Source organism: Panthera pardus, unplaced genomic scaffold (genome assembly GCF_024362965.1).
Source record: "Panthera pardus isolate Hobbes unplaced genomic scaffold, ASM2436296v1 HiC_scaffold_22, whole genome shotgun sequence".
In the NCBI taxonomy this organism is placed as follows: Eukaryota; Metazoa; Chordata; class Mammalia; order Carnivora; family Felidae; genus Panthera; species Panthera pardus.
The window spans coordinates 79,634,202-79,654,566 of NW_026526788.1; the positions used below are offsets into that span (position 1 = coordinate 79,634,202).

The 20,365-nt window shown below is 42.9% G+C and overlaps 1 protein-coding gene across 1 annotated transcript in view; it reads left to right on the top strand.

The window, feature by feature from the left end:
* ABRAXAS2 (abraxas 2, BRISC complex subunit) overlaps window positions 1-18,881 on the top strand; it is a 31,110-nt gene extending 12,229 nt beyond the window's left edge. Inside the window, exons 4-9 of the mRNA XM_019424668.2 lie at window positions 353-419; window positions 9,284-9,474; window positions 10,960-11,079; window positions 11,598-11,682; window positions 13,236-13,350; window positions 16,680-18,881. Of these exons, the coding sequence (XP_019280213.1) occupies window positions 353-419; window positions 9,284-9,474; window positions 10,960-11,079; window positions 11,598-11,682; window positions 13,236-13,350; window positions 16,680-17,149 (1,048 nt within the window). The 3' untranslated portion in view covers window positions 17,150-18,881. The remainder of the gene's footprint in view (window positions 1-352; window positions 420-9,283; window positions 9,475-10,959; window positions 11,080-11,597; window positions 11,683-13,235; window positions 13,351-16,679) is intronic.
* Window positions 18,882-20,365: the final 1,484 nt, after the last annotated feature.

Genomic DNA, 20,365 nt, shown 5'->3' on the forward strand with positions numbered 1-20,365 from the left:
TCTCAGAAAAGGAGCTCTTGTGTTCGCCACCCTCCGCCCCCCCCCCCCAAGTAATTGATACTTAGAAACAAGGAAACCACACGTTTCATAATTACTTGCTATCAGTACCTCCCACGTGTGGAAGTAATACAATTTCATCAGTCTCTTGAGTATTCTCTGATGCAAAAGATACCTTCTATCATCAGTAAAGCATTGAGATAGATTTCTCTGTGTATCTGTTGAAGACAAGCAGTTCTATCTCTATTACCAACTTTTAGGATTCAGTGACCCATAGATGCACGAGGCTAAGCGTATTCATGTCAAAATACTACCCAGTTTTAATAAAATCTATTTTCTCTTTTAAAAAACACAGTTTTTATGACTATGCAAGCAAAGTTAACGAAGAGAGTTTGGACAGGATTCTTAAAGATCGGAGAAAGGTATGTTCTATTTCTTGCTTAGTCTGATTCGGAAATCCCTCTTTATCTTATCATCTAAACTTAAAACCAGAAAGGAATGTAAAATGAGACAATGTGATTTGTTATTAACGTATGAGAGTTCTGTTGACTTAAGTAGATTTTAAAGGTAAATTGCAGATGTCAGATAATGTTTATAACATATCAATAGAAAAAAAATGAGATATTTATAGTATGATTCTATTATGTAAAACTCCAAAGGGGGAAAAAAAAGAATTATACTTCAGAGAGTTAAAAATAGTTGAGTTGATTCTGGATGGTTCTAATTTTCCATTTTGTAATTTTTGAAATAATTTTGCAAATATCTTCTATACATGCATTAATTTTATAATCAGGAAAAATGTTTCTAAAAAATGTAAGTCGTAATTAAATGTCTTTGAATATATCATTCTTTCAAGTTCAGTTAACATTGAACATAGATGTTTTTCCAAAAGGTCACGTGTTTATTATTTCTGTCAACATAGGCATATCGTGTTCTGATTATATGGTAAGCAAGCCTGAATAGAATTACAGCTGGGGGGCACTTGGGTGGCTCGGTCGGTTGAGCTTCTGGCTCTTGATTTTGGCTGAGATCATGATCCCAGGGTCGTGGGATCAAGCCCCATGTAAGACTCCACACTCAGCTGCTTAAGATTCTCTCTCTCTCCCTCCCTCCCTCTGCTGCTCTCCCCTGCTTGTGCACTCTCTCTCTAAAAAAAAAAAAAAAAAAAAAAAAAAGATGGGGTACGTGGGTGGCTCAGTGGGTTAAGTGTCTGACTTCAGCTCAGGTCATGATCTCACGGTTCGTGAGTTTGAGCCCCGCATCGGTATCTCTCCTGTCAGCACCGACCCCCGCTTTGGATCCTCTGTCCCCCTCTCTTTCTGCCCCTCCCCCACTTGCTCTCTGTCTCTCTCCAAATAAATAAACTTGAAAAAAAAAATGGAAAATGAGCCAGTTTTATTGCTGCAGCGTTGTCTGATAATCTCATTTATAATTTACTCTGTTGTACCGTGTGTAGGTTTTAACTTTTTTCCCTTGACAGTTTTTATTCCAGAAAAATAGATTTTTTTATTAAGCTATCACTTGAGGGAAAAAAGTTAATAAAAGTTTCCAGTTTGTCAAACAGAAAACAAAATGCCTTTGTCTCGAAGCATGTATCATGAAAAAGCTTTCAAAAGATCACTCCTGGGTACAAAGAGCCAGCACTGTGGGCACTTGGCCCCCGAGGTGTCTAACGAAGGGCATCGGGGGTAAGAGTGCAGGCAGAGTAGGTCAGCAGCCTTCCCATCTACTGCCCGCCTCAGTAGCACTGCCGGTTGGAAAGGCAGAAAGAAAAGCAGGTAAGATGAAAGGAAGAATGGGAAGGCTGGAAGCAAGGACGGACAGCTTCGTGGACGATGGCGAGCTCAGGAGGTGCTCGGTCTTGGTGGAGTCTGACCCCATCGTCCGTCCACCTGGGGAAGGGAGTTAGAGCAGCCGCAGGCATCACGGTCCTGCTCTCTTGTTTTCAGTGACCTGCCCAAGAGCACGTATGCCGGAATCTCTCGGCAGCCCATCCTTTCCTCTCCTGACTACCAACCTACCTCCTGATTCCATTTATTTTCGTATTTTAGACACCGAACTTTTATTTAAAAAAAATTTTTTTTTAATGTTTTTATTTATTTTTGAGACAGAGAAAGACAGAGCATGAGCAGGGGAGGGGCAGAGAGGGAGACACAGAATCCGAAGCAGGCTCCAGGCTCCGAGCTGTCAGCACAGAGCCCGACGCGGGGCTCAAACCCACGAACCGTGAGATCATGACCTGAACTGAAGTCGGACGCTTAACCGACTGAGCCACCCAGGTGCCCCTCCTGCTTATTTTTTAAGTAATCTCTACACCCAACGTGGGGCTCAAACTCATGACCCTGGGATCAAGAGTTGCACGCTCCACCGACGGAGCCAGCTGGGCGCCCCAGTGACAGACTTTTAAATATGCAGTTTCACCTCTATGAATCTGGCCCAAGTAAACATTTGCATCCAGGCACAAAGATACGAAAAGCTGGCATTATTGAACATTTAACTCTGTGTCAGGCCGTGTTGTAAGCGCTTTGCCGGTACTGGAACAGTCTCAGGAGGTACGTTGCTATTGTTCTCATCCCCACTGTACAATTGAGGCAACTAAGGGTAACTTGCTGAAGGTTGCCAGCAAGTAATGCCGGAGCCAAGGCTTGAACTGAGCAGTCTGGCCTCCGAATCCACATACGAGGATGTTTGTTGCATCTTTACTTAACGGTGAGGGTTTTGAAAGCAATCCAACCAGTGGGAACTGGTTAAGTATATTGTGCCAGCACCTCTGTACTGTGGGATATGAAGCAGCCATTAGAAAGAAGGAGGGAAGTTCTCATGTGATGACCTAGAAAGATCTTCAAGTTGTGTTACGTGAAAAAAGTAGCGTTCTAATTTGAGCCTATTTGATATAGAGACAAAAATCTGAACAAGTAGTTGGATGTACAGAAAACAATCTGGAAGAAAGGCAACCAAACTTAAAAGTATTTACTTCGGGAAGGGAGAGTGGGGTGATGCTGCTGCTGGGGGGGGACTTTGTAAGATACATGTGTATGTATATATATGCCTATTTTTAAGTTTATTTTGAGAAAGAGAGAGCATGTGGGTGCACATGTATGCTCGTGCACGAGCAGGGGGAGGGGCAGAGAGAGAGGGAGACACAGAATCCGAAGCAGGCTCCGGGCTCTGAGCTGTCAGCACAGAGCCTGACGTGGGGCCCGATCCCATGAACCGTGAGATCATGACCTGAGCCGAAGTCGGACGCTTAACTGACTGAGCCACCCAGGTGCCCCTAAAAAAAAAGTTTTTGTTTTTTTTAGAGAGAATGTGCGAGTGGGGAGAGGGGCAGAGGGAGAGAGAGAATCTTAAGCAGGCTCCACACTCAGCATGGACCCCGATGTAAGGCTCAATCCCACGACCCTGGGATCATGACCTGAGCCAAAATCCAGAGTCAGAGGCTCAACCAGCTGAGCCACCCAGGCACCTCATACTATAAACTCTTTAAGAATTCTTTTAAAAAAATGGGGTCCCTGGGTGGCTCAGTCAGTTGAGCATCCGACTTGGGCTCAGGTCATGATCTCATAGTTTGTGGGTTCAAGCCCCCCATCCAGCTCTGTGCTGACGCTCAGAGCCTGGAGCCTGCTTCAGATTCTGTCACTTTCTCTGCCCCTCCCCTGCTCACTCACTGTCTCTCTCTCTCTCAAATATAAATAAACATTAAAAAATAAAAAATTCCTTTCAAAAATCCAAATTTCTAGTGCGAAAGCAAAGATGACATATAATATTTGATGACTGAAAACTTTATAGTTGATTCTAGTTTGAGCCTCACCCCCCCTGGAAAGGTACAAAATTGCATTGCCACCTCGAAACAGTTATTGTACTACCTACAAAGGTACATCTAAAACATTAGGCTTGGGGGCGCCTGGGTGGCTCAGTCAGCTAAGCATCTGACTGCAGCTCAGGTCATAATCTCGCGGTTCACGGTTCATGAGTTTGAGCCCTGCGTCGGGCTCTGTGCTGACAGCTCAGTGCCTGGAGCCTGCTTCAGATTCTGTGTCTCCGTCTCTCTCTGCCCCTCCCTCTCTTGTGCTCTGTCTTTCTCTGTCTCTCAAAAATAAATGTTTAAAAAAAATTTTAAAAGAACCATTAGGCTTAAAAATACATGTGTACTTTAAACAGTGTCTAACATAGAAAATATTTTTCTATCTAATAATAACTCTTTAAGACAGTGCTGATAGAATCTCTTCAAAAATTGCCTCTTTGGTAGGCAGGCTTCAGGTCTAATATTTAATTGAAAAATTCTAAGAATTGAACAAAAGTTTAGTAAGTTGAACTCACATAAAATAAACATACAGTAATTTTGAAAGTTCTCAGGTTCCTAGAATTTTCCATTAAAAAATACAAGCCAATAGGGGCACCTGGGTGGCTCAGTCGATTGAGCATCTAACTTCAGCTCAGGTCATGATCTCACGGTCTGTGAGTTTGAGCCCTGCGTCGGGCTCTGTGCTGACAGCTCGGAGCCTGGAGCCTGCTTCGGATTCTGTGCCTCCCTCTCTCTCTGACCCTCCCCCGTTCATGCTCTGTCTCTCTCTGTCTCAAAAATAAATAAACGTTAAAAAAAAAAATTAAAGGGGCGCCGGGGTGGCTCAGTCGGTTAAGCGTCTGACTTCGGCTCAGGTCACGATCTCGCGGTCCGTGAGTTCGAGCCCCGCGTCGGGCTCTGTGCTGACAGCTCAGAGCCTGGAGCCTGTTTCAGATTCTGTGTCTCCCTCTCTCTCTGACCCTCCCCCATTAATGCTCTGTCTCTCTCTGTCTCAAAAATAAATAAACATTAAAAAAAAAAATTTTAAAAAAAAAATTAAAAAAAAATTAAAAAAAAATACAAGCCAATAAAGATTTTTGTCACAACAGAAACTAATACATGAAATATATTAGGAATATGTTTACAAAAGAGTATGCGGCTCTCAAGTGTAGGAAGTCCACAACATTGCTGAAACGTGTTTTGGTGGTAGGCTTGAGATAGAGGCTGAGGTTTGTGCTGTGAGAATCCCCCAGCAGGTGCAGTGTGGACATCCGCGGCAGCGTGCGGAATCACTGTCCTGGCAGAGCCCATCTTGTGTTTACAAAGTTCGCACGAGCCTCAGGGTTTTGGCTAAGGCCAAAACAGCAAGCGAGAGGAGGGTTTCTCCCTTCTGGACTATCTGCCCTGCGGTAGATAACGATAAACATAACTGCCACCTTAGTATCATCGTAAGGCCAAAAGGCGCATGGCGTGAAAGTGACAAGTGTGCCCAGGACGGGGGATGATAGCTTTGGCTCCGAAAAATGTAAGTGAATGTCTAGTTGAGAGTAGAGCGGGAAGTCTTTGTGAAAAGTTGTCTGTAAAACTTCAGAAATAAGGTTGTAGGGAAAGATGTCCACACTTTTTCCTCACGGCCCAAACATAATTGTCAAAAAATGGGCTTTTTAGTATCAGTGAAGTAGTTTCTCAGTAGTCTTGCAGCTAGCTTGTTAAGCTCTAAAAGGTAGAATCCTAAATGTCACCAATGTGGATTAATTGGGCATCTCATCTTTCATTGACCAGAATGACGGGGCATCTTTTTAGCAAATATCAAATGAATAAGTATATTTCTATCAGTTGATATCCAAAATAAATGTGTAAAGCTCCCCGCTTCTCAGAAAATACAAATTGAGGGGCCCCTGGGTGGCCCAGTCAGTTGAGCGTCCGACTTCGGCTCAGGTCACGATCTCGCGGTCCACGAGCTCGAGCCCCGCGTCAGGCTCTGTGCTGACAGCTCAGAGCCTGGAGCCTGCTTCGGATTCTGTGTCTCCCTCTCTCTGACCCTCCCCCGTTCATGCTCTTTCTCTATCTCAAAAATAAATAAAAATTTAAAAAAAAATTGAAAACAAAACCCAAATGGAATAAAACAATTGGAATCATTAGTGAAAAGCATTAGTGCTCATCCAGTAGCCCCTTGCAAGATTCCGTTCGTCAGTGAGTGTTTCTGGGGAGCCACCAATGTGCTGGCACCGCTCAGGTCTTTGCGGGGATGCGGGGGGAGTAGAGACCCCCAGAGGCACTCACTCTAGTATTACTCATCATACTCCCGAAGCTCGCGGTGCAATATGGCGTGTTCTCAGGCACCAGTAGCTCCAGAAAGGTGATGATTTTTCTTACCCACTTTTTTTTTTTTAACTGCTTTTTCCTTTGTAATGACCACTGTCATGTGACCAGTTTGGAACTGTACAGTTACCATTATACCGTGGAGAAGACAGGCAGACAGGCTCCCCATCTTAGGTGTCACTCCTTAGCTCCGCGACTTTGGACGAAACGTATTTTATAAGATTTAACGTTGTCAGAAAACGTTTGGGTTTTATTTTTGTTTAAAGAACATCAGAATTGGGGCGCCTGGGTGACTCAGTTAAGCGTCCGACTCTTGATTTTAACTTGGGTCATGATCTCGCAGTTTGTGAGATTGAGCCCCACGTTGGGCTCTGTGCTGACATTGAAGAGCCTGCTTGGGATTCTCTCTCTGTCTCTGTCTCTGCCCCTCTCCCACTTGTGTGCACTCTCTCTTTCTCTCAAAATAAATAAATAAGTATTTTTAAAAAAAAGAGTATCAGGGGACACCTGGGTGGCTCAGTTGGTTAAGCGTCCGACTTTGGCTCAGGCCATGACCTCACAGTTCGTGGGTTCGAGCCCTGTGTCGGTCTCTGTGCTGATAGCTCAGAGCCTGGGGCCTGCTTTGGTTTCTGTGTGTGTCTCTCTCTCTGTCCCTCCTCCACTCAAGCTCTCTGTCTCTGTCTCAAAATAAATAATCATTAAAAAAAAAAAGAAAATATTTCTTAAAAAAAAATACCAGAATGAATTGCTTTTATTAGAAGTTATGCTTTATAGTCAGTAATAACTCCATGAGGGCAGGAACTATTTCTTTGTTCCCTGTAGTTCCTTGCATGTGATATAAACCCAGTGGAGAAAACATTACTCACCTGCCAGAGTTGTGATAATTGGTGAAAATATTTGTAATACAGCTATCTGGGGGCTGGGCACAGGGGTTCAGCAAAGGTTGGTTCATTTCCTTCCTACATGAAAGTTCCAAAACATAATCGAAATTTACTATTAATTTTAAAATGACACTAACAAGGCCGTCTGGGTGGCTCAGCTGGTTGAACCTCTGACTTCAGCTCAGGTCGTGATCTCATGGTTTGTGGGTTCAAACCCCGCATTGGGCTTACTACTGTCAGCGGGGAGCCTGCTTTGGATCCTCTGTCTGCCTCTCTCTCTGCCCCTCCCACACTCGTGCTCTCTCTGCCTCAAAAATAAACAAACATTAGAAAAAAAGTGATGCGACAATAAATTTCATATTAAAAATAAATAAATAAATAATAAACATTAAAAATGAGAAAATGTTAAAAAAAAAAGTGATGCTAACAATTTTTAATTACCTTTACTTCTTAAATCAGGATTTTCACTTAAATTGTATGTTTCGAAGAAAGAGGCTATATGAAGGTTATTCTTCTGATAGAGTTAAGTATTTCCACAACAGAGATTTTCAAACTTTAGTGTGTATAAGAAAAAACTCAAGGAATTGTTTTAAATTTATATTCCTGGTTCTACCCTTGGATGTTCTGATTCTGCAGGTTTGGTAGGGCTCAGGAGCAGTTGATTAAGCTCCCGGGTGTCTAGGAGATCATATTACAAGAAATATTCTTCCAGAGAGCATAACAGTCTTAATTTGCTTAGACAGTTGAGTTATCCCACAGTTAGAGCTGACGAAGCTAAACTCGTTAAATCATTGTATTGAGGTATAATTGACATACAGTGAGCTGCACATATTTAGAGTACACACTTAAATAAGTTTTGAAATATTCATATACCCATGAAACCTTCAGCATAAAATAATGAACATATCCATGCAAAATCTCCTTCTGTCCCTTTTTAAAAAGTTTATATATATATATATATATATATATATATATATATTTATAATCTTTAATTGAAGTATAATTAATATATAGTATTGTATTTGTTTCGGGTTTACAAATGATTCAATAATTCTGTACGTTACTCAGTGCCCCTCATGATAAACATACTCTTAATCCTTCGTCTGTTTCACTCATTTCCCCACCTACCTCCCTCTGGCAACCACCAGTTTGTTCTCTGTAGTTAAGAGTCTGTTTTTCGTTTTTGTTGATCTCTTTTTGCTTTGTTCGTTTGTTTCCTAAATTCCACGTATGAGGAAAACATACAATATTTGTCCTTCTCTGACTGACCTATTTCACGTAGCATTAAACCCTCTAGATCCATCCATGTTGGTGCAAATGGTAAGATTTCATTCTTTCTTATACCTAATACTCCATCATGTATATCTACCATATCTTCTTTACCCATTCTTCTATGGATGGACACTTGAGCTGCTTCCATATCTTGGTTATTGTAACTAACGCTGCAATAAACATAGGGGTGTGTACATCTTTTCAAATTAGTGTTTTTGTTTTCTTTGAGTAAATGCCCAGTAGCAGAATTACTGGATCATATGGTAATTTATTTTTAATTCTCTGAGGAACCTCCGTACTGTTTCCCACCACGGCTGTACCAGTTTGCATTCCCACCGGCAGCGCACGAGAGTTCCTTTCTATGCACATCCTCACCAACATTTGTTGTTTCTTGTGGGTTTTTTGTTTTTTGTTTTTTTAGCTGTTCTGACAGGTGTGAGTCGATATCTCCTTGTGGTTTTGATTTGCATTTCCCTGATGATTAGTGATGTTGAGCATCTTTTCATGTGTCTGTTAGCCATCTGTATGCCTTCTTTACAAAAAAATGTCTGTTCGTGTCCTCTGCCCATTTTTAAATTGGATTATTTGGTTTTTTGGTGTTGAGTTGTAGGAGTTCTTTATATATTTTGGATATTAACCCCATATTGGATACATCATTTGCAAATATCTTCTCCCATTCAGTAGGTTGTCTTTTAGTTTTGTTGATTATTTCCCTTGCTGCACAGAAGCTTTTCATTTTGATGTAGTCCCAATAGTTTATTTTTGCTTTTGTTTCCCTTGCCAGAGGAGGCATATCTAGAAAAATGTTTCTGACGTCAAAAGATTGCCGCCTGTGTTTTCTTCTAGGAATCTTGTTTGTTTATTCATTCACCTATTGATGAACAATTGCGTTATTTCTGGTTTTGAGCTATTGCACGTAAAGCTGCTATGAACGTGTTTACAGGTGTTTGTATCGATACGTTCAGAATTAAATTCATAAGATTTCATGCAAGTTTTAATACCTTTCTTCCTTCTGTTTTCATTGCAGAAAGTTATTGGATGGTACAGATTCCGGCGAAACACACAGCAGCAGATGTCATACAGAGAGCAGGTGATCCATAAGCAGCTCACCCGCATCCTTGGGGTGCCCGACCTCGTCTTCCTTCTCTTCAGCTTCATCTCTACCGCCAACAATTCCACTCATGCTTTAGAATATGTTCTCTTTAGGCCAAATCGAAGGTAAAGAAAGAATTCCCACCAGCCTCTTGTAAACAGTAAAGATGTTGTGCAAATGATTGAGATTTATGACTTTCAAAATGTGCATATTATTGCATCTTTAAAGAAAAGCTTTTGGGGCGCCTGGGGGGCTCAGTCGGTTAAGCCTCCGACTTCGGCTCAGGTCAGGATCTCACAGTTCATGGGTTCGAGCCCCACGTCGGGCTCTGTATTGACAGCTCAGAGCCTGGAGTCTGCTTCAGAGTCTGTGTCTCCCTCTCTCTCTCTCTCTGCCCCTCCTATGCTCATGCTCTGCCTCTGTCTCTTACTCAAAAATAAATAAATAAACATTAAAAAAAAGAGCTTTTATAATTCTCTTTCAGCTAGCTTTCTTTGTAATGAGAGAAGGTATTTTCCTGTCAGTTGTATAAATTAAAATTGTTTTTGAATCAAGAAGCATTAGCAAGATATGTTAATTATGCATAAATTCTTATAGGAATAAATAGCTGGAAATCATCATTTGCTTCTCCATAATCCATTATGTAGAAATACAGATTTACTGCTCTGGAAGCCTGTAATTTTAAAACCGATTTCAAAGAGAAAATTGTAAAATTGATCCACCTACTGGTTAATGAGGGTTTTGCATTGTGAACTTATGAAAGCAAAAAAAAAAAAAAAAAATCATGATTATGATGTCTATCTGTAAATAACAGAAAGGTTTCCTTCTGGAAATTCACTTGTAAACTATATTACATCAACATTAGTGAAAATAATTATCAATAAAAAAAAATTTTTTTTACTGTTTTTATTTATATTTGAGAGAGAGAGACCGAGCTTGAGCGGGGGAGGGGCAGAGAGACGGAGACAGAATCTGAAGCAGGCTCCAGGCTCTGAGCTGTCAGCACAGAGCCGGACGTGGGGCTCGAACCCACAAGCAGTGGGATCATGACCTGAGCCGAAGTCGGATACTTAACCAACTGAGCCACCCAGGCGCCCCTAAATGTTTATTTATTTTTGAGAGAGAGAAAGCACGTGCAGGGAAGGGCAGAAACAGGGAGACAGAGGATCCGAAGCCGACTCCTTGCTGACAGCAGGGAGCCCAGTGTAGGGCTCGAACTCACGATCGTGAGCTCATGACTTGAGCCAAAATCGGATGCTTGACCGACTGAGCTACTACCCAGGTGCCCTTTGTGAAAACAATTATTACTTGTTAAATAGCCATTTGCAAGATTTCAGTAAGTAATCAGTGGGTATTTCCTGAGCTCTTAACAACCTCAGCGCTCGGGCAGTTGCTGTGGGGATGCAAAGGAGGTCTGAGACGGGACCTCTGCTCTCCAGAAGTTTACAGTCTAGTTTCTACCAGTTCATGTGTCCTTGGGTTGTAAAAATAGGTGCTCCATGAGACCTTCCGGTAGTTCATCGGTGCCGAGACTCCCAGCTCCTACTGCCAGGACCCGTGGTTCAAGTAGAGCAGCGCCTTTGACACGGTCTTTCTCCATGCTTCCGCAGGTATAATCAAAGGATATCCCTCGCTATCCCCAATCTAGGCAATACTAGCCAGCAAGAGTACAAAGTGTCTTCAGTGCCAAATACTTCTCAGAGTTACGCCAAAGTTATTAAAGAGCATGGGTAAGTTGAAAGTAAAATGCAAGTGTTTTCCTTTCTTCTGTGAACGGCGTTTAACAGATTCATGGAGACAAGCGAGATCAAGCTTGATGTGACTGAAGTGGAGAAATGCAGCTAGGTCATCCTCTAGCCCACCACCGCCACATGTCAGAATTTCATGCTTATCGAAAAGATAGTTTCCCTTCACCAGTACTTTTGTGTTTAAACATTTGCCACAGTTTTGTTTTTTTGTTTTTTTGTTTTTTGCAATTGATATAAAAGTTTTGAAAGAGTATGCAGATTTCTGAGGTTCCAAAGCTAAATGTGGTCACTGAAAAATGGGTAGCGTTTTATTACTTTTCAAGTCGTCTTGGTAACACGGGTTCTTTTTCTGTTCTCCTCCGTGATTCTAGTGGCATGGGCATCGCTGCTGAGACAGTCGCTTGGAACTGTAGCGTTTACGTAATGAATGGCGGCGGAAGCGATAGGAAAATGCCTTTCTGGTCGTGATAATTTTGTGACGTCTTTTTCCTGTCTTCTAGTACTGACTTTTTTGACAAGGATGGAGTCATGAAAGACATCAGGGCGATTTATCAGGTGTATAATGCACTTCAGGAGAAAGTGCAGGTACCTCTCTGTTTACTAGTTTTTTATCTTCTTCATAATGCCCAAGTGCTTTTAATTCTACTTTAATTTTGAATCGCCTCCCAACTGACAAATGAATCATGGTCCAAAAGTCAGAATGTGCTTTCCCCAAATAGTATCAGATGTGTGGGGTAGTTACTCACGTCAGCCTGCAAAAGGCTGTCTCATTACGCGCCTGAAAGTAGAGGGTCTGAAGTACAGTATTAATATTACTAGTTTAAATACTCCCGGCCCCATTTATAACGGCGTTTTCTTTGGGGAAATACCTTCCACGTTTAAGGGATTGCTGAGAACACAGCTGTCTCCATCAGGACACTCCGAGTTGGGGCCGCGTCAAAGGGCGCCCGTAACCGGTACGGCCCTGCTCCTTCGCTCCGGTTCACTCGCTTTGCCCCCAGCTGCCTCCATCGAGTGGGAGGATCTCCCCGGAGCCTGTTCATTCCTAGTCATTCATGCAACAAGTATTTATGGAAACATCTCCTACCAGCCAGTGATTGAGCTAGGTGCTAACAGTCCTTTCCCACGATCTTCTCATCATCCCCAGTGTGTTCCTAGGAGTAATTTGCCCTGAACCCTAAGGACAAAAGAGGCTCTGAGAACAAGAGGGGAAGTGGTGTGGCTGAAGAAGCTCTCCCAGACCTGGAGAAAGCCTAGCTCTGAGGAAGAAGCCCCAAGGAATAGCGAGGGGAGTGCAGGCAGCTACCGAAAAAGAGGGAAGCACGCTGATCAGCTTGGGGCCAAAGAAGAAAGCACACACGACGCGGTTTCCAGCGTTAGTGTTCCAGAGTAGGGTCCCGGCCCACCTAGCAGCACAGGGAGCTTTATACAGGCTCGCTGGTGACCGGCCTACTTTCTGGCAGTTTCTGGTATTTCTGCTATGGAAGGAACGTGCAGTGAAAAACAGCTTTTTGTCCTAAATTCATGACCATGCTCTTTGCAGGCTGTCAGCACTGTCTAGCCGACCTCAGAGTGGCTGTTCTCATTTCACTGCTGACTGCCTAAGGCCTGCCGTGCAGCCACCAGTAACGCATCGAGTGCCTTGATGGGAGTAGCCGAGTGGCATAGGTGTAGACTCCCTGGCTGTCTTTATGAAGTCTCGACTTGAAACTTTTCCTCCCCGCTCTCCCTAATGATAAATCTTTTCTGTGAAATAAGTTTATTTGTGACATCTGATTTTTGATTGTTGGTTATAAATTAAAGTTGAAAGCCTCTCATTCCTGTCCTATCTGTTGTTCATCCTTGGGATGCTAGACTGGTGTGCGAGGGAAAGAATCAAATCTTTCCCATCTTGCCCTTATTTTTCAAGAGTCCAGAGGCTCAATGGCATCATCATCTTCACAGAATTAAGGAAGCCAGTCAGTGGATCACAGGACCTGTCCCTTGGGCCCTCCTGATCCTGCTCTGCCTCCCACATCCGCTTTGTGACTCGAGGCAGCGTCTGAGCTCTTCCTAGGGCTCCAGTCAGTGCTGTCTCCGTGGAACGCCTCGCGCTTGAATTTGAAACGGACTGTTCCCGTTGTCATTTTTTCCCTCAGGCAGTGTGTGCAGATGTGGAAAAGAGCGAGCGAGTTGTTGCGTCTTGTCAGGCAGAAGTGAACAAATTGAGAAGACAAATCACTCAGAGGAAACATGAAAAGGAGCAAGAAAGAAGTGAGTTTCCCATTACTTTCAGCATTTGGTATCAGGGAAACGTCTCGTTTCAAACGTCGAACCATACGATAAATCACAGGAACCCTTCTGCACTCGTCCAGCCCCGCGTGAGGCTGATGGCGAGAGAGCGTTTGCTTGTCTCTAAGCTTCCAGAAGAGAAGTACTGTTTCCCATGGTGTCCTTCCCAAGTCTCTGAAACCAAGACAGGAGATTAAAAGGAGAAAGGCTGAAGCAAGTGAGAATAAATCCCAGGAAGGGGTTGCCGCAGACTTGTGTGCCTTGACCGCTACGGTCTGTTCATGGCAGATGTGAAGTTCCTGACTGAGTTAATAACCCCGCACGCCTCCCGGGTGGGGATCATGTCCCGTGTTCATCATACCGCATAAAGGAGCGACCCAATATTCTTTTTTTTTTTTTTTTAATTTTATTTTTTAAATTTACGTCCAAATTAGTTAGCGTATAGTGCAACAATGATTTCAGGAGTAGATTCCTTACTGCCCCTTACCCCTGTAGCCCATCCCCCCTCCCACAACCCCTCCAGCAATCCTCAGTTTGTTCTCCATATTTATGAGTCTCTTTTGTTTTGTCCCTCCCTGTTTTTGTATTATTTTTGTTTCCCTTCCCTTACGTTATCTGTTTTGTCTCTTAAAGTCCTCATAGGAGTGAAGTCCTATGATTTTTGTCTTTCTCTGAGTGACTAATTTCACTTAGCATAATACCCTCCACGTGGTTCCATCCGCGTAGTTGCCAATGGCAAGATTTCATTCTTTTTGATTGCCGAGTGATACTCCGTTGTAGATATATACCACATCTTCTTTATCCATTCGTCCCTCGATGGACATTTGGGCCATTTCCATCCTTTGGCTATTGTTGATAGTACCACTCTAAACATGGGGGTACATGTGCCCCTTCGAAACAGCACACCTGTATCCCTTGGATAAATGCCTAGTAGTGCCATTGCTGGGTCGTAGGGTAGTTCTGTTTTCAGTTTTTTGAGGAACCTCCATACTGTTTTCCAGAGTGGCTGCACCAGCTTGCCTTCCCAGACCCAATATTCTTTTAACTTGACATTTGATTCATAGGATCACAGCCAAGGCTGTAATGTCTGTTTTTTGGTAGCTGTGGATGAATGGATACAATTAGGCTAAGGGAACCAGCTGGTTGAATGAGAATTAGGCCCAAGAATCTATTGATTCCAGCATGGGAAGCGACATGTTTGCTATAGCATCACCAGATTTAACATGTGTACATTAAATGTATAATTTTTTCTGATTTAATAAGAATACTTGCAAACCGGGACACCTGGGTGGCTCAGTCGGTTAAGCGTCCGACTCTTGATTTCGGTTTAAAAGATCGAATCCCACATCAGGCTCTGCACTGACAGAGCAGAGCCTGCTTGGGATTCTCTCTCTCTCTCTCTGTCTCTCTGTCTCTCTGTCTCTCTCTCTCTCTGTGTCCCTCCCCCACTTGGATACACATTCTCCCAAAATAAGCAAATAAACTTAAAAAAAAAAAAAAAAGTAACTTAAAAAAAATATTTGTAAAGCAATTAAAAGGTAATTTATATTTCCAGGTAAGTGATACCTGATTCACACTTAGTGTTAACATTTTTTGAGAGATAATCAGAAACGCAGACAAGGATTTCTACACAAGAATAATAATCACAATTTTGTAACTCTAAAATCTTAGAAACAACCTATTGGAGTAGTCAAATAAATAGCAGTAGAATAATTGAATAAATTATGGCATATCTATATGGTGCAATATTGTACAGCCATTAAGGTGAATTTTTAATGACCTGGGATAATACCCACTATATTACCAGTATATTACCAGATAATACCCAGTAATGACCTGAGATAGTACCCAGAAAGCACTAGGATGTAAAATGACATAAACACACAATGTCAGCTATGTTTAAAATACACACACACACATGTACACACACACACCAGGCTGGATAATAAGACTGGAATTCAGAAAGGGGGGGAAGGGTTGACATCTAAAATCTTTATCTTTTTTTTAAAAATATTTATTTATTTATTTATTTATTTATTTAACATTTTTTCAGTTTTGAGAGACAGAGCATGAGCAGGGGAGGGGCAGAGAGAGAGGGAGACACAGAATCTGAAGCAGGCTCCAGGCTCTGATCTGTCAGCACAGAGCACGACTGGGGTTTGAACTCACAAACCGTGAGATCATGACCTGAGCCGAAGTTGGACACTCATTATCTAGGTGATAGTCTAATAGTATTATCTAATAGTATTATCTAGGTGATAGAATTATGGGTGATTTTATTTTCTCTGTTCTTTTCTAAATTTTGTATGAGTGTTTTTCAAGGCTGTGGACTCCTAATTGTGGTATTATTCCAGAGCATACACAAAAATGTACTATATTGGGGTGCCCGGCTGGCTCAATCGATGGAGAGTGCAGCTCTTGATCTCAGGGTGGTGAGTTTGAGCCCAACGTTGGGTGTAGAGCTTACCTTAAAGAAAAAAAAAGAAAAAAAATGTGCTGTATTTATGGCCTACAACCTGGAAAATTGGCCACCTAATATAGGGCTTTTAAACTTTGAAGGAGAAAATGGTATACGAGTGTATTGTGATGAGTAGTTGTAAAGAAAAATGCTTTTTGATGTCTATCAAAGAAGAAACTCACATTCAAGTGACTGCCACGGGTGGTAAGGACTGTTTATTCCCGTCCCCACAGTCTGTAAGCACAGTAAGCAACAGGGGAGGGAAACAGCACAGGATTTGGAATTAGAAGATCTGCCTTGGAGTATCAGGGCCCCACTTCTCGTTGCTCCCTTAGTGAAGTCACTTAGCCTTTCTGAACTCTGGTCCCTTGTGTAATAATCTGGCAAACAGTGATATTAATAATGACGATAAAACTTCAGAAGGTTTTTATTATTTTGTTAAATGATTATTTATTTTTGAGAGAGAGAGAGCACACGAGCTGGGGAGGGACAGAGAGAGGGCGACAGGATCCGAAGTGGGCTCTACACTCTCTAGCAGAGAGTTCGAGCTCACAAACTGCAAGATCATGCCCTGAGCTGAAGCCGGACGCTCAACCACCCAGGCGCCCCCCGCAGAAGTTTTTTTTGAGGCTTAAATAAATTATAGGAACATGTTTTGTAAATTATGAAGTAATTATAGGAACATGTTCTGTAAATTATGAAGTACCGTGCACATGTAAGATAATTAAGAGTAGTAATCAGTTTCACTGCTTTGTTGCCATTCTCCGGAACATTCAGGCTGACCGCTTAGTGCGTTGAGATGCAAGGCTGCCAAAATAGACAAAGTGTTACAGTTTTCTTTGTTTTGGTCCAGGACTGCAGCAGGCGATGATCAGCAGGCAGGTGCCATCCGAAAGTTCGGGACCGGCCTTCAGCCCCCGGATGCCCTACCCTGGGCTTGCAGCCGAAGGTAGAAGTACGCTTGGAGACGCAGAGGCCTCCGATCCTCCTCCCCCTTATTCTGATTTTCACCCAAACAATCAAGAAAGTACTTTGAGCCATTCTCGCATGGAAACTAGTGTCTTTATGCCTCGACCGCAGGCCGTGGGTTCTTCCAGTTACGCCTCCAGCAGTGCCGGACTGCAGTGTCCCGGGAGTGACACAGACCTTCCTCCTTCCCAAAGAGCAGCCGGAGACAGTGTCGAGGAATCCGATGACAGCGATTATGAAAATTTGATCGACCCCACAGAACCCTCTAACAGCGAATACTCCCATTCGAGGGATTCTCGAGCCCTGACACATCCCGACGGGGGCTCCAGGAACACTCAGACCTCCCAGATTTAGCTAAACAAGAAACTCTCCACTTAGCATGGTTTTTCTTCATTGCTTATTGAGAGAGGTTTTTGAGGACTTAATCTGGGGGAGGGGGGAGAACTGCTTTCTCAGAGCCCCGGACACCCAACAGGAGGGTCCCCGGGCACAGAACTAACTGGTAGGAGCCTCACGTCTGCCGGTTCCCACCTGCAGTCGCGGTGCGCAGGTTTCGTGACCGAATCATTAAGATAATCAAATTGTCCTAATTCTGGTGCGATTCATGGATGTACTGGTAAATTTAGGCAGAGTGAAACTTATCAACATAGTTTCTGTTCTTTCAAATAAATTGGAAAAATTAGAGACTAAGCACAATTAGTCTATAAATGTTCTGTAAATCAAAAACTTACCTCTTGCACTATCATGCCTTGAAATTTACTTTTTCAAAGGGAAACGAGTTTAGCAGCAGCCTTCAAAGAACCTTCTTTCTATGATGAGCCAAATTCATCTTTGCCAGAAAGAAATTTTGATAATTCCAAGAAGCCTGATTGGAACAAATCGGATGGACCTTCTCTTGTCTGCATGACTTTGTGAGATCAAAAGAGAGGGCTTTGTTTCAACTCTTTTCTACTAGCCTGATATCTGTTGTCACTTAAAATGGTTGCCTTTAAAAAAAAAAAAAAATGTAGAGATACTAATTACCAGTAAGTAATCATCCAAATAAGTATGTCATAAAATAAATTACTTATTTTTCTTTCGGGGTATGACAGTGACTGCTTTGTTGCACTAGCCACATTTATGGTCTCTGTTCTGGAGTCTTCCAACTGAAGGACACACAGCAGCAGATAACAGAAAGGAGTTCTGTTCGACCTGCGCTTCATGCTGAACAGACTCCAGACACAGTGGAGTTAGCCGAGTTCGTACGTAAGGGATATAACGCATTTAGCAATTCTGACAAATCCTAGTGTTAGTTTTATTCGCGGAGGAAAGACATTTGATAAACCATTTGGGAATCTTGGTGAATAGAGATTCATTTTAAATCTGAATAACCATACTTATTATTTTTTAAATTGCTACTTGGAGGATAGTTGCGGAATGCGTAGAGACTTTCTGTTGGGATGCACTTACATTTTTATTTAATTACTGCTTGTTTTCTAGTTTTGCCCAGAATGTGTGAAACCACTAAAGACATTCATGAGCGCGCTAGGCTCCTGGTTTGGAAACGACGAGACCCCGCGTTTGTGATGAGGTCAGCCCGCGAAGTTAACGCTTCGGGATGTGACTGCTTTTCCCGTGAGCTAGTTAAAACCTGTGAGAATAAGAAAGGTTTTAAAAGAGGCTTAAAATCCGGGTTCTGGAAAAGTAGTTTTATTTTGTTGGAGAGAAGTCGACTCCCTGAGCCTCGGTTCCAATACTCCATGACACCGTGTAGACCGAAAAATGAAATGCTAAAAGTGCCGTTCTTCCGAGAGCCACTCTGGGGTCTGTGCTTTCCTGCTGTCACGGTTTTGTTGGCCTTACACCACTGCCATTCGATTTGAGATGTTGCAGACCTCTCCGTCCGCACGTGTGTTCTGGTTATCGGCTCCCTTCTAGCAGCTTCAGCACCAGTGTGAATTTCATTTTTTTAAGTGCCATAGCCATCTCCTCTGTTCCGATTCTGACATTCAGGAAAATATCTTTATTTTTATGCCATACTGAAACCTACCATGTGTATCTGACAAAGCAGTTAAATGTGACAATAAAAACTTATTTAATCATGGTACCACCGTTGTGACGTCTGTCTCAGCACCCACCAAGGTCTTGCCTCAGTTCACTCAGGCCGTTCTTAGGAGACTTAATACAGTGTTCTATCTTTTAAATGTTCGTTTGTTTGTTTGTTTTTTTGAGATAGAGCACACGTGCAAGCGGGGGAAGGGCGGAAAGAGAGGGACAGAGAGAACCCTAAACAGGCTCTATACTGTCAGTGCAGAGCCCTACACGGGGCTCAAGCTCACGAACCATAAGATCATGGCCCGAGTCGAAATCAAGAGTCGGACGCTTAACCAACTGAGCCATCCAGGGGCCTTTTAATACGGTTTCCTAAAGGTCACGAAAACTTACCGGCGTTCAGAATTTGGGTAAGGCTGGTTTCGGGAAAATGCGAGAACGCTATTTACTAATATGTTCCTGTTGATTTCAAGGAGCATGTGTTGAGTACCAAGAGAACGGAGTATCCATTGAGTGCAACACTGAATCTTAGAAAGTCCCCCAAAGGCACCTTTGCCATAAGAACTGGTCTTGTTTGAAGAGATTCCTGCCTGAATCAAGCTAACCATGTTTAGATGTTTAGACGTTATAGAACCTGGTGCTCCTAGAGTCGTAGGGATTACAGAACTGCCTTCTGATGAGGATCTGCTGGCTAGCGAGCACTTTCTGGATTCTGTGTGAGCCGTTCCCCGTGAGCAGTGTATCTCTTCCAAAATCCAAGGCTGTTTCAGTGAGATTTTAAAATGGGGGCTCTAGTCCTTCAAAATTCTACTCTGCGTCTCCTCCAACTAGTTAGAGAAAAGAAGACAGGATTCTTTTAACTTACTTAGAAGTCTGGCTATGCTTAGTTACATGTTGGAATTGGCTTTTCTGGGGAAGGACCAAAACATAAAAACAGAAGTTTCATCCCCAAAATTCAGACTCTAAGGATCTGAGTTTTAAAATTCCGAAGTGGAGCAGTGACAATAACTGCTTTAATCAAAAGATTTTTTTAAGTTTATTTATAATCTCTACACCCAGCGTGGGGCTTGAACTCTTGACCCTGAGATCCAGAGTTGCACGTTCCACTGACTGAGCCAGCCAGGTGCTCCCAAAAAAGATTTAAATGGACCATCTTGTGAATCCATATCTTTTTTTTTTTTTTTTTTTTTTTTTTGGAGCGAGGGAGGGCGTGAGTGAGCGAGGGGCAGAGAGAGAAGGAGAATCCCATGCAGGCTCCACACTGTTAGCATGGAGCCCAAAGTGGGGCTCGAGCTCACCCGACGCGGGGCTCGAACTCACGAACCGTGAGATCATGACCTGAGCCGAAGTCACGTACGTAACCAACTGAGCCACCCAGGCGCCCCCATATCTTTTTTTTTTTTTTTTTTAGTGTTTATTTTTGAGAGAGCATGAGCGGGGGAGAGGGGCAGAGAGACAGAATCCCAAGCAGCCTCCCATGCTGTCAGCACAGAGCCCCACGCGGGACTCAATGACAAGATCCGTGAGATCGTGACCTGG